This window comes from Coturnix japonica, chromosome 3, assembly GCF_054131305.1.
Source record: "Coturnix japonica strain WE chromosome 3, WE-NBRP24, whole genome shotgun sequence".
Lineage (NCBI taxonomy): Eukaryota > Metazoa > Chordata > Aves > Galliformes > Phasianidae > Coturnix > Coturnix japonica.
The window spans coordinates 92040752-92055025 of NC_140665.1; the positions used below are offsets into that span (position 1 = coordinate 92040752).

At 40.6% G+C, this 14274-nt stretch overlaps 1 protein-coding gene across 11 annotated transcripts in view; it reads left to right on the forward strand.

Moving 5' to 3' along the window:
- The window catches only part of LPIN1 (lipin 1), a 64355-nt gene that overhangs the window by 20816 nt on the left and 29265 nt on the right, over positions 1-14274 (forward strand). For 4 of the 11 annotated variants that reach the window (XM_015859437.3, XM_015859438.3, XM_015859439.3 and 1 more), the window contains 5 exons: positions 9251-9451; positions 10787-10882; positions 11307-11641; positions 12029-12148; positions 13034-13141. In XM_015859437.3, coding sequence (XP_015714923.1) covers positions 9251-9451; positions 10787-10882; positions 11307-11641; positions 12029-12148; positions 13034-13141 — 860 coding nt within the window. Of the gene's footprint in view, positions 1-3461; positions 3541-9250; positions 9452-10786; positions 10883-11306; positions 11642-12028; positions 12149-13033; positions 13142-14274 lie in introns of those variants that run through there. The other 7 variants (XM_015859440.3, XM_015859443.3, XM_085542180.1 and 4 more) reach the window with 3 other exon arrangements.

The following is a 14274-nucleotide window of genomic DNA, read 5'->3' on the forward strand; positions in this document are numbered from 1 at the left end:
TTGTGTTCTACTGAGATCTTCAAGAGCCTCGCACTGATAGAGTGGGAACAGTCCATCCCAGAAACAGACAAAGGAAAGCCAGCAGGACAGATAAAGGTTTTATAAATCTCTGCAACTAAGTAACTTCTACATACATCTATGTGCTACAATAACGACCATTACTGTGCCTTCAAATGAAAGGAAAAGTGAATTGGCAGGCAACTGAAGGAAAATAAAAAGGAAAAAATATGATGGAGATGGAAGATTCAGTAGATCATTAAAGGCACTGTAGGTAATGTATAAAATACTTACTTACATTAGGAGAATTACTATTAAGATGATGAGACGTTTAATTAGATAATTGTCGAGCCAGAGGTTTTAATGCTTACACTGGAATAAAACTAGATCAACTCTTATACTGCTTGTACAACTTATACAGCTTGAGGTACTGAGTTTATTATCAGGATGGTCAGCACCAGATTCCAGAGCTATATTTGCTTATGAATACATTATAAATTAGCTAAAAGCTCAAGTTCTGCATTTATTGAATCATTTTTACATGGACATTGTGTAAGCACTGACAATTGCAGTCATTCATAACCCAGGCACTATAAGCCTGAAGATACATTCCCTATTTAGTGTGCGATTAGAGGCATGAGAGATAATGCGTTAAATAACTTTCTGGTCTGAGTGGTTGTTTGGCTGAATGGCCAACACACTTGCCAGGAAAATCTAATGCCTCAAGAACTGCCCAGGGAGGTGGTGGAGTCACCGACCCTGGGGGTGTTCAAGGAATGACTGGATGTTGTGTTGAGGGACATGGTTTAGTGGGAGCTATTAGTAATAGGTGAACGGTTGGACTGGATGATCTTTTAGGTCTTTTCCAACCTTGGTGATTCTATGATTCTATAACTGAAACCTTTTTTTTTTTTTTTTTTCTTTTTCTTTTTCTCTTTCTTCTTTTTTCTTCTGCATAAACGTATGTACTAAATTCTAGTAACCTATGCTTGACTTTTATTAAACCTTTCTTCTTTTTGACTTTTTCAAAGCCAGTTTTATTAATCACCAGAAGACTCCACAGGTCAAATTTCTTGCAACCTGTCTTTTCATAGTAACTATGAAACTGCGTCCTCGGTTAGAAGCACTGTGCCAAAGCCATATGCACACAAGCTGAACTGATAAGTGTTCTTTGGGGCAGGAATCAAGTGTTAAATGAGTCATAATGGGTGGATACAGATCAGAGAAGGAATGGAAAGAACAAACTTCCATGAGCAGGTCCTTTGAAAGTCTGTGGGCAGTTGTGGAGTCCAAACTTAGGAAATAAACTTGTTTTGCCTAAACATGCCTCCAGAAACCTGGCAAAGGAGAGAATGACCTGAAATTCAAAACTTCTTCATACCATGGATTATTCTCTTACAAGGGCATCACATACATCCTGACCATATGGAGCAACTCCCTCAGACACATTACTTCAGTCTGCCCCATAGTCTTGTATGGTCTGTGGCCACATTATCCTCCAAACTATGCCCAGGCATGGGACTGAGCCAAACCCACATCCATGACCACGCTAAAGCTTGTGTGGTGCAGAAGATTCTGTGCTAATGCTTGGTTCTCTAAACAGATGTCAATGATGAGAACAGTTGAGCTGATGTATGTTGAGCACCGAAGAGTAAGGATTTCAGAATCAATTGACAAAAGTCATTCTGAGAAGAAATTTGAGGAACACTGTCCTCAGTGACGATTGTCACAACATCAGCAAGAACATCAGGACTAAGCAGAAGGACTAAGATGGTGTCATGCTGCTAGCAGAATCTTATAGTTGCTGAGCAAGCATTTGGCTCTCTCCTCAGCATCCTACTTCTATCATGGCTATATTTGCACTGCAGCATAGAAAGAGAAAATGTAACCTAGCACATCAAACCCTTGAAAATGTAGAACATTATTTGTGGGCTGTTTCATCAAGCAGCAGATGGCTGGACATGGTAAATAAGTGAACACAACTTTCCAACAGTGAGGCACTCATTGCTGGATTTCTGAGAGCAGCGGAGAGGAGTGGGTGGTGTTGAGGCTGTGAAAAGATAGTGACTTTCATTCAGTGTGTTACAATTATGTTATTATATAAATACAGTAGTGAAAGCCCGTAGTGGAACAGTGCATTAAAGCAGTCCTGAACTGTGAGGGCTGGAGGATACCACTCACTCAAAGGGGAACACAATACAGAACTGCATTCCACATGAATGCAGCAGAGAGCTGGGCAGGATCCGTTGCTGGCACAGGCAGAGCTTCTTGTATTTACATCAGGGGTGGGACTATTCACCAGCACATCTCAGTGCCTGTAAAAACAAGAAATTATATGGGAAATGAAAGCGCAGTGCAGGTATTCTTGGGTCAAGTTGCACATTGTTTTTTTGGGGGGAATAAATGAACACCCATATTTGTTGTAGGCCTGCAGAAACTGCTTTCACTGAATTTTTGTTCTAAAGCAGATGTGAAATTGTTTATGTAGCTCTGTAACTGGAAATGGAGAACAGCCAACAGGAATTTGAGCTTGTGAGAGTGTATCAGGCTCATCATCTAGCAGTTCTAGGCTGCAAAAGCCTTAGCTAAGAGAGTTTGAACTGCAGAAAGAACTGCTGAAGAGAAACCCTGCAAAGAATCACAAGTAGGTGAAGGATGAGGGGAGACTGCAAGGAGCTCCTTTTACAGTATGACTGGAAAGTTAGTAGAAAATAGAAGACTTAATTGCTGATTGCTCAACAAGGAACTCTCCCTGGGCTTCTGCTGCGCTATATGGTGGGGATCAGAACATGTAGGCACACGAAAAACACTTTGGAAAATCCTGTTTTAATGCTTACATTGTTTGTCTGTATCCTGTACAAGGTTTGTCTGTATCTTGTTACTAAAGCTGGTTGGTTCTTTTCCAGCTCATTTATGAGCTTTGATCCTTCTTTGTGCATGTTCTCTGCCCTCTTTTTATTCCTGTGTTTTACTGTTTCCTGATCATTTGTTTGGCACTTAGCTCCGTCCCCTTCTACTTGCTGTGAGAGATCCAGCTATCTGATGCATTTAGCAATGCACACCCATGTCCCTATTTAGCTACACCCCGGGCTATCTCTGTTCTTGTCACTGCAAGCTTCAAACAATGACTTTAAGTGGAACCAGCAGACAGCCCCTCACAGAAAGGGGGAGCAACAAACACTGGGGCAGCTATGTGAGCGACCTGTCCTCATCTCCTAGTTCGGCCTTTAGTACAGAGCGCTCTGGGACTGAACTGGAATGGAGTGAGTCCGTGCTGTTTGCCGGCGCCTCCTCCATCCCTTCGATCGGCGGAACAACGACGGTCCGCCCCCACGTCACACCACCACCACCAGGTCGGGAGGCGGCTCCTCCCCGGAGCCCGATCGGGGCAGGGCCGTCACGGGGAGCCCTTCACACCGCCCCGCTGCGGTCCCTCCTCCGGGGCGGCACCGGGTTGTGCAGCCGTGGCAAAGGCGGCGGGGAACGGAGCGGAGCAACCCGAGGCGGTCCGGGTCCGGTGGATGCTGCCGGGAGGCGGCGGAGGTGGGAGCCGGGGGTTGGGGTCGTGCGGGTGGGTTAAGGGAGGGCTCGGGCTCCGAGATGCCTGGGTGGGCTGCCCGGGGCATCACCCGGTGGCAGCTCGTTTTCTTTGCTGTGATTCGCCGCCGTTTAACAGGCGCTGCTCGGAGGTGGCATGATGAACGAGTCATAGGCAGGGCCTGATCGGCATGTGCCTTCTGAATGTGTAAAGCTGAACTTGGGTGTCGGAACTCTCTATTCTGTCATTATTCTCTGTTTTGATTCGCTGGATTTTTTTAATTTTATTTATTTATTTATTTATTGTGTGCGTGCTTTGTTTATTTTGTTTTCTCTGTGTCTGTGCTGTCTCAAGACAGCGACTTCTGGCAAACGTTCAGTGTCTGTGGGTTGGGTTTTGTTATCGTCCTTGTGTCAGTTAGAAGCCAGATGCTCCTGTTACAGTGAAAGGAGCCTATTGCCATGAAAGGAACTGGAGGAGAAGTATAATAATAATGTAATAATAGCAGGAAGGTTCAATAATGCGATGATTTTAGACATAATGACATAAAAATAGCTACTGATGGTTTTAAATACTTTCTGGTAGCCCATGTCACTTATCAGTGTCCTGCTTACCTGGCTCACTGTGGTCTGGTTGTGAGGGAGCTGGGTAAGTTTCAGTTGTTGGCCCTTTTTCATACCTACAGATGTGCAGGTGTACATGTTTATTTATCTGTTCAGCACACGTACGCTCAGCAATTATTAAAAACACATTGAATGCAGAAAGTTCTTACCTTAAGCTCTGAAAATACAGCGTTATAGTTGGAAAGATATTTTAATTTCCAGTCCCACTGAAAGAGGGGATGCCAGTCATGTGAGGAGTCAGCACAGAATAGAGCTACAGCTGTGCCTCCTCTCTCATTTGTGTTCCTGCTCTGACACTGGAACAATAGCCCAGGGCAGCACGGGATGTGATCTATGATATATTCGCCAGTTGATTCCAAAGCTCTTAGTTTCAAACACTACTCTGTAGTTTCAGTTTGTCGTAAAGTTTGATCGTATTTGTGCAGTGCCGATTCAAGTGGGTGTCAGACCAGTCTGTGTTGCTTTAGTGGTCCCTACTAGGCAAGCTGGGACTGTGCATTTGGGAGGTTGGTGTGGGACTACAGTTGGCTTAAGCTGATCATGAAGTAGTTCACTTGGACTCAGATATGCTGACTGTGGGACAAGAGGCCAGACTTGTCCTCCCTCTGAATACCAGGATTCAGTACAGACATGTTTGTAGTCTTCACTTTAAATCAATTATTTCAGCTTTTTTTTCAATGAAATATGCTGTTATTTATGGGAACTTGCTCAAGTATATGAGAATTACAGTATTTCAGATGGGAGAGATTGTGGTAAAATCTCGGCAATAACAAGTAGGATAGTCATCAGATAGTCAAAGGCTCTATCTGTGAGCAAGCAGGTTCTGGGAATGACTTGCAGCTTGGAGAATAACTTTGACACTTGATCTGTTTGACTCTGTGGACATCATAAGAAGTTACAGCCCTTGGCTAACTCCAAATAGGAGTCAAATAGCTCCTAATAGAATTAAGCCCAGAATAATCCCAACCTGAAAGTATTTCTGCTGGCAGGAAAACTTACTCTGGTGTTGAGCCAACCACATGCAGCATGTTCCTTTCTAGTTTGGGATGAGCAAGTGACTTGTATCTATTCCCAGCTGACCAGAAGCAATGTCAAATCACCTGCAGGAATGCAGTCTGTCTCATACTGCTGTGACTATGGAGAGATGTGGAAAGACTGCATAATCAGGTTTGGTCTAGAGTTTGCTATCCTATTAGTGAAACAAACAGAATTTCACTGTTCAGCGTACAGCTTCCCTCACAACTTGTCCATATCAGAAATGTGGCTGCTTATGGCTTCCTTCAAGCTTGTGTGTCCAGGTTCCCTTTCCTACCCGGGGAAAAAAGAAGTATGTCTTAGCAAGGTTTGTCTGTATCTTGCTACTTTATAATGTAGCCATGTGGACAGACCCCACTTGAAACCAGTGGGAGTTAAACACAATCTAGATCCCAACCTTAGTAACTTGGACAAAATGATATATGGATTTTGTTGCAAAATAGAGACCTAAACCTAGGTTTGCTACAAACCTACACAGTGTCTATGCAATGGGGTTCATAGCCATGACCCTGGGTTGGTTTGATGTAGGAGCCAGCAAGAAGGTTTTCAAAAGCTATTAATGATTTTCAGAGTCCAACCAGAGATGTGTTAAAACTTAGGGGGTTTGGATGGAATGGTGACTCAGCATTAATGACTTTGCAAGATGTTGATCATTTACTAATAGATAGAAATACCTCTTTTAAAACAGTAGAAAATTGGATTTTATGAGCTTTTGTAGTTGCTTTATTGAAGTGAAGGGTTTATCTTAATTTTGAGGGGAAAAAAATCTCTCCAGAGAATGTTACTGGAAGAACTTCATTATCAATGTTTTTAGACTTTAAGCTCCGATACAATGGAAGAATTCTATTAATTGCTGTAGAGGGGATTGGTGTTCAATACTGCAAACAGAACTGAGTTATTTCAGAGTCAAGAAAATAAGTGTTTGGCACATAATAAAATGACAGCAGTCAGTGCTTACCTCTCTTAAATGTTGCTGATGACTCTGCTGTGTGTGAGGAATAATTCCCTTGGAGGAGAAACAGTTTGATCCTCAGATGTGGTCCAGTCTCTCTCAAGCTTTGCATCTCCATAACAGAAGCCAAGCAGATGATTCAGGTGATGGTGCATTTGAAATAGGTGGGGGGCATCCAGTAGAGCTGAAACTTCAGGAAGGCCTGAAGATGATGTTGCTAAAGCTACTCTTGGATAAGTAATTAAGTAATAAGGTAGCACCCAGTGCTTTATTTTTCACAAAATGATAAATTCTGAAGAGTGATGGCTGTCCTAATATAGGTTGGAGTTGTTCTCTGGCAGGGGATGCCAGTTAATTTGACATTAAAAATGATGCTAGAAAATACTTTTAATTTCATAATGGATGAATCATTTGGGGGCTGTGCAGCGTTTCAGACCATTTGAGAATAATGGCAGAAGCATTATGGGCTGCTCTAAATGCTGAAAGCTTGGATCAAAAGGATCTTGAGCTTTCCCAGCAGCAAAAAATACTTTATGCTCTACTAGTTTGATTCCATGGTATGAGAAACAAGCTTTGCTAAATCTAGCATAATTAACAAGCAGGCGGTGGGTTTTAGCCATGGCGTAAACCCTGTGCTTATTGCTGAAGTCACAGCTGCCTGGTTAGTGTGTGAAAGATGTCTGGGAGCTGCCAGAGTGAAATGTTGCACTAAAACCACACACAGCCTCTCTGGGGTTTGAGGAATGTTGGTTTCCTGGAGTGCTGACACAGTGTTGCCTGACTGTAGGTTGGCAAAATAAACTTAAAAACTTAGCATGTAAACAGTCTCAGTTTTGACAGGCAATTGCAAAAGCTAAGACAAGGGGCCTGTATCTCTCAGAGTCCCATTTCTGAACCATATCCCTGTTAGAACTCCCTTTTGTTGCCCATGTTTATGATATAGAACCATTTTTATGTGATTCCTATGGGATTAATCTGTCATTCTCTTAATTCTGCAGTGTTTTTTTCAGCATGGGCCTGGTTCAGCCCAGTCTGGACTGAATGTCTGCCACTAGCTGACTATTTGAATGTGGTTATTTGATTTGATTTTATTATTTTTATAGGGATAATAGGCTTGCACTGTGTGAAAGCAAGCTGTGCTGTTCCACTTGGCCACAGAGCTTGAGGATAATGTCTGACTTTTAATTCACCAGCATAGAAATGATGTGCGTCCAAAGACAGGACAGGCAGTATGGTCACATTTGCTTATGGCTTACAGGGAGAGACTGGGAAAGCTAGTTCTGCTGAATCTTTAGGGCAGTCGGCAACCTGCTGGGAGTACAGAGGAAATGTCCAAGATTTGCTCAGAGGTGCAGAGTGATAAAACAGGAGGCAACAGGCTCAAACTGTGGGAAATTCTAATTAGATTCTGGGTAGAAGATCCTCACTATGGGGATGTGGCAACAAGTGCATGGTGAAGCTGTGAAATCTCCATCCTTGAATGCAGTGAGAGCTTGATTGGTGTTCCAGGCCAAGATGACCCTGCCTTATGCAGAGTTGTGGTACAGGGGGCTCTAGAAGCCCCTTTCAGGCTGATGTTCCAACAATTATGACGCAGCACAAGCTGCATCATGAGGTTTAAAGCTCTCAGTGTAACAGCTCTCAGCTGGATGTACATTCATGAAAAGTATGTTACTAACGTGCTTATTGTAGGAGCCCAGGATGCTGCTGCCAGTTGAATACTGGAGAATTGAATATAATGACTCTTTATCAAGTTCATTCATGCTGACTTGTCAGTGGCACTTCCTAGGTGCCTGAATTTGTGGATTTCAGCAGTTAATGTATTATGTCGTGCCAAATCCTTTGAAGTAGACAGGTCAGTTTTCACGGCGTTCTTTTAATAGTTTTGTTTGTTTGTTTGCTTCTGAGTATAAACCACTGTTAAAAAATCAGAGCTATTTTTTGAATCGTTTCACACCTGCATCATTTTGTTGTTACCAAGAGGACAGAGCTGAAAGAAGCCTGTGTTGGAACTGCTGTTTAAGGCGTGCTGTGCAGCTCAGTGTGGTGACTGTCTCAGACTGAGCTCAATTCTGTTCTCATCAGCACTGTGTTTTACCATTGCCTGCCCTCTCTGTTGATGTCTGGGTGATGTGCAGCCCTGCAGAAGACTTGTATGCCAGGCATTCTAAGCACACATACTGAGCCTACAAGGATATTCTTGACATCACTATCTCAGAATCTGCAAGAGGTACTGGAAGAAAAACAAAAACAAAGGAACTAATACAGTCCCTGAAGTTTCTAATGTTCTGTAGAATATCTACTTAAGTTCCTTCATATTTTGTGAGCCTTTTAAAGACTTGTTGGATTTATGAGTGTCTAAGTATATACATGCTGTCTTGTGTAGGGACTGTTTTTTTAATGAGAATATGTATTAAGAAGGGAGAAACTGTACTAATTGGGAGAGGAGGGGAAATAAAGCCAATCTTAGCCATAAACACGTGCCTCATTTTTAATAAACCTGCTTGTACCAAAAAGATATTTTTAGAGTATAGTAGAGTTGCATTTAGGTAGCACTCCAAAGTTCAGAAGCTCTGGAGTACCAAACCATTTGTATCTTTTGCACGTGTGCCTTACAGTAGTCTTTTAACAGCAGAAATCTCAGCTGAGTGGGAGAATAGTCTTTGTCTTTAATGGAGTGGAAAAGGAGATCTGCTTAGAACCATCCCTTGCCCTGCCCTTAAAAGCTCATAGAAATATATGAGAAAATTATATTCCATTTTGAGAGCTCAATAAATGATAGAAGATGTTTTGTTCTGCAGCAATGCTTTTCTTTCAGCAATAAAGTAGAAACTGCAGTTTGAAACTCTGACTATGGTTTTGAATGCAAGTAATATTACAAACTTTTGAAAGTTGTTACAATTCCGAGAGTTAAAAGGTTTCATTTTTGCTTTTTAATAGGTCTCTATGCCTATGTCAGTTCTAAATAAAGTAGTTGAGAAGTCCTGATTTTGTGTGAAGTTATTAATTAATGAAACAAGAGAATAACACTTGCTGGAATCTCAAATGTCTTTAAAATATAAAGCAGAGCACCAAACCTAATCTGTTTAGTCTGTTGCTTTTCAGGTCCAAACCATGAACTACGTTGGACAGTTAGCAGGGCAAGTGTTTGTAACCGTGAAGGAGCTCTATAAAGGACTGAACCCAGCCACGCTGTCAGGATGTATCGATATAATTGTTGTACGTCAGCCAGATGGAAATCTTCAGTGTTCTCCATTCCATGTGCGCTTTGGAAAAATGGGAGTTCTGCGTTCCAGGGAGAAAGTGGTGAGAACTGACACTTTGGATGTATTCTGTCTGTGATTTGGCTCCAGTGGTGTGAAATCTAATAGATACTCTGTATGCCAGTCAAGGTTTAGTTTGGGCATTCTTTATAAAGTGATCAAATTGAAGCAAGTTTCACTTAAAACAGTTACGCTTAGAAGTGTGGTAATCTCTAATAATTTATAAGACACTGGCTGTAATAATAAAAAGGAACCTTGAAATCTTTAGTGTTTATTTTTTACAGAGCAAAAGTTTGAATGTGCCAGTTTGGGCATATTCTCAATTTCATTAGTGACTACGTTGTAAGATCGCTTCTTTTTAACATGTGCATTGGTATTTATAAATAGGGATTTACAATGAGGTGATGTTTTTCAGGTAATGAATATTAAGATAAAGCTAGAAAAAGTGGTGAGGACTTTAGATAAATGTAATCAAGCTGAAAGATCTGGCCGTATGGTATTAGACAAGAGGTTGACAGTGACTAATTCATGACAGATTATTTTAGGAATTAATTATTAAAAACATGCATTATTTTAGGAATTAATTCATAAGGACATGCAGTCTGAGCTGAGAGTGTATCTGTAACTATTCAGCAGAAAAATTCCAATGTCATCATTCTTTAAACTTTACCTGAATCAAAAAGGAGCACAAACATTTACAATGGATAACAGTTGAAATTGTTACTATGCCCAAATCATATAATTTCTAGTAAAGTAAATGTAGGGTTGTCCAACTCCACCTCTGTAAAAGTGGAAAAGCTGTTAGTGGCAAAAATGATTATAAGCAAAGAAGAGAACTCTTCCTGACAAGAAATGGGAATGGTTGGTGATGTACTGAGTGCTGAGATAAATGTGTGGGAGAAATCAATATGTGGATCGTGTAGAGAATAAAAATCAATTTTTGTTTTAGCTTCTCATAGTACCCGTTTAATTAATTTGAAAGGCAGGATGTTAGAAATTTACATATGGAAGCACTTTCTGTACTCTGAAAAATTAGGTTGTGAATTAAAAGGGAGAAAAGATTTATGTGGTGAATGAAGCATCTAGAGTTTCAATTGAAAAGATTCAGGGCTTTATATAATGGCTGTAAACCTTCCTGGGGAGCTAGACAATGATGAGCTGAACAAGTTAGGACATCATCCTGAAAACTGATGGCCTTGTGAAGGGCAAGAAAAATCCCCTGTCCCTTCACAAGCATAGTGGATTATTTTTTGTTTATGAGGAGGCTTCCTACACTTCACTGAGAAGTATTTGTCCAGTGACAGTGTTAGGATAGCTGAACAGAAACTGTATCTAAAACAATGTTATTTTAATTTATTTAAATGTTACTGACTTCCAGGTTGACATAGAAATTAACGGAGAGGCTGTAGATTTGCACATGAAACTGGGAGACAATGGAGAAGCCTTTTTTGTCCAGGAGATGGATAATGATCAGGTAAGAATCAAAATTCCAGCTTGTTAAAACACAGTGTTTACTCTTCTAAGTCAGTTCTGAGTTTAGAGATTTTTGTTGAAAAATGTATTTTTATTCATTCTGTAAATTTGAAAGTTTCTGGATGTTTTTCTGCTATTGGAACTCGGTACTAAGCATTTTCTTGGTTGCTGAGGTTGGAGAAAATCTAAAGGAAGTCATCACATAACTAAAAATTATGGGCTTATATGCATGTCAGTGTGTGAACAGAAATAACATACACAGTTCATGTGATCTAAGGATGTGTACAGCAGAGGATGGTATTATCACAACTTTTTTTCTCTCAGAAATCTTGACTTTGAACACATACACTGAGCAGACTGATTTCTACTTTGTGACTGACAGAAGGACTAACTTTTTTTCATGGTTTGGATTTCATATTTCTCAGGAGGTAATTCCTTATCATCTGTCTACATCCCCCATTTTGTCTGAGGGAACTGCTTTAATGGAAGCTCAGCTGAAGAGGAACTCAATTGACAGGATAAGAAACCTGGACAACAGTGTATCCTCGCAAGTACCACCCCAAGCTCATGGTTCTCAGCCTGGTACTGAAACATCTGCAGTCTGTAGCTCTGTGAAAAAGAGGAGGAAAAAGAGGAGGAAGTCTACCCACAAAATAGACAGCTTAAAAAGAGAAGACGTTGGAGATACATCAGAAGATGAAGACATGTTTCCTATAGAGATTAGCTCAGAGGAAGAAAAGGAACCTTTGGACAGTCCAAGGTATCACAGTGGAATGGAGATTTATAATGGAAGCCTAGTGCAGGGTTAATGTTCTGTTCTGTACCATCTGACAGTGATTTTGAAGCTGGTACACATGGCTGATAAACATGTTTCTCTAAGAAAGCTTTTGGTTAGAAAGCTATAAGAAATACTACTAACAAATAATGGAAATGGCACTTAAAATAACTATAGTCTTCAGTCATGCTGTGGACTAGGAAGGTGTGAATCAGATGACATGTCTATATGTCAGTACTCCAAGTATTGACATAGCAGTAGGTGTTTTTACCCCCTTTCCCCCCCGACACCCGCCCCCCCACAATTTTTTGTGGTATATAACAGTTGAGTAATCAAATATATATATATATTTAATGCCATGTCTTTTCCTAGGATTCTTGTTCCAGATGTGTTTGTTGATGAAGTATCTGATATAAAGGCTCCTACTGTTTCTACTTATTCTCAGTCTTCATCTTACCCTCGTTCAGATGGAGAATGGTCACCTATTCAAAGGTAAGTTTTTGATGGTACGGTTCTAGATATAGATCTCTTTTCATTAATTTCTTATATGCTAGTGCTATATGAAGTCTTATTAACATTTTGCTATCAAATGTGGTCACTGTCAATTGCTCGATGAAATTAGATAGTGTAGAACAACTTCAGGTTAACTCTTGATTCAACAAACACGTGCATAGAAATCCAGGCCCACAGATCCTAAAGAATACTTAAATACAAACAATGGTATTAGCAGATGAATATACTTCAAAGAGAATGCATGTGTTGTCAAAGGTGTTTACCTGATGCACACTCTTTCTAAGGACTTCACTGACTGCAGACATGTAAAACCTTGAGCACTTTAAGTACACTCCTTTTTAAAAAATGAATGTTTATGTCCATTTCCATTTTGGAAATACTGTCAAAAACTGATAACTTTTCACTTGTTGTCAGTTGCATTCATTAAAATAAGAATGAAGTGTGTGTGTGTATGTCTATGTGGCTGTACGCATCTCAAAGTGGAGTAGTATCAGTAAGACTATGGCATGTCTTATCTCAACGAACTGCCTCTATGGGTTAGGAATGGAAGAAAGAAGAGCAAGGAAGTGTTCTTAGTGGCTTAATTTAGATGTTTTATATGGCATTCTATAATAAACTTTCTCCACTGACTACAGCTTAATGAGGTTAGCTGGTGAGAGTGTGTGTCAATACCCTGCCTCCTCAGTGCCTTTTTTGTACTGTATGTTCTGCTTGTTTCTGGATTGCAATATTCTGTATTTCGAAAACTCTAGATGTGAATTCGTCATTCATGTAGCTAATACACAAAGAGCTTGTGTTAATCAGTACTAGTTGTGAATAATGACACTGTTTTATTTCTTTTTTTCTTACCAATGTGTTGTCCAGTAAGCCTATAGATTGCACAGGGCAATCCTCTCTTCTCACTGTTCCAGCAGATGGAGGCCTATCTAACTCTTGTCCTCATCAGTCTTCTCACTTTTCTCCTCCAGACAGGTAGAACAGTTGTTCTCCCGCTTTTCTGTGCTACTCTTTAATCCTTTTAACACATTAACATGCACTTGGCACATTAATTGGACATGAACTTTGCTGTATTTATAACTGTACTCACTACTAACCCAGGCACTTTTAAAGAAAGTGACTTTGAAAACCACTTCCTCTCTTCTTTGTGAGCATTGACTGAAGGTAGGTTGCAATGAATCACACTTCGAATGAAGGTAGCTAATATATTCATAAAATCAGGCTACTGAAGACCTAGTTTAAAACTAAGTTAAGATGATAACAAAAAAAAGAGGAAGAACTTTGTTGAGTAAAGTCTTGCAGTCCTCTGATGACTGGCCTTTCGAAGTGTCTTTTTACCATCAATGTATATTTAAATGCCATTTTTATCCAGTGTTTTTCCTGAGGAGTTTGCTTTTGCTGGAGATGAAAAAGTGAAAGCAAAACATGGCCTTCAAAAGTGAGAAATAAAGAAAGCAAAATTGGTAACGGGAGGAGCCAAATGTCAAAACAGAACCTCTTTTCTCTCGTTGCTTGATTTGAAATACACTCTGCGTGTTGGATTGGAATGGGGTGCATCTTAGGAGGAAAGATGGCACTACAGGTAGAGCATCGTGCCTAAAGATAGAGACCCACAGCTATGCCTTTGCTGTAGTGTGGGCCACCTCTGGCCCTGGACTCTTACAAATCTGAAAGTGGGTATAGATATTTGTTGATACCTTCTTCAAGGTGTCTCAAGGTTCTGCAACCAGGCCCATTTTTTTTTTTCAGTCAGAAGCGATGTTACAGCAATTAAGTTAAACCTTCTAAAGTATGTGTCTGAATATGATCTCCTCAGATCTCCTTTAAGGCTGGGGAAGCTTTGAGTAGTGAATCAGCTAAATTGCTCACTGCTTATCTCAGCATACGCACCATGCTAGATACCTTAGGCGGTACTAAAAACTGATAATGTTGATGCTTTCACAGCTTGGAGATCTATTCTTTTTAGCCTAATCATGTTGCAACAGCTAGCCTGTGTGAAATCCTGGGACAGTCAGGGATGTCCACAGTATTTGTCTTGGGAAGGTAGGGCATGTGCACAAGTAGGGCTTGAATGAATAACATGCCCTTTATGGCTCCATCAAATTCGA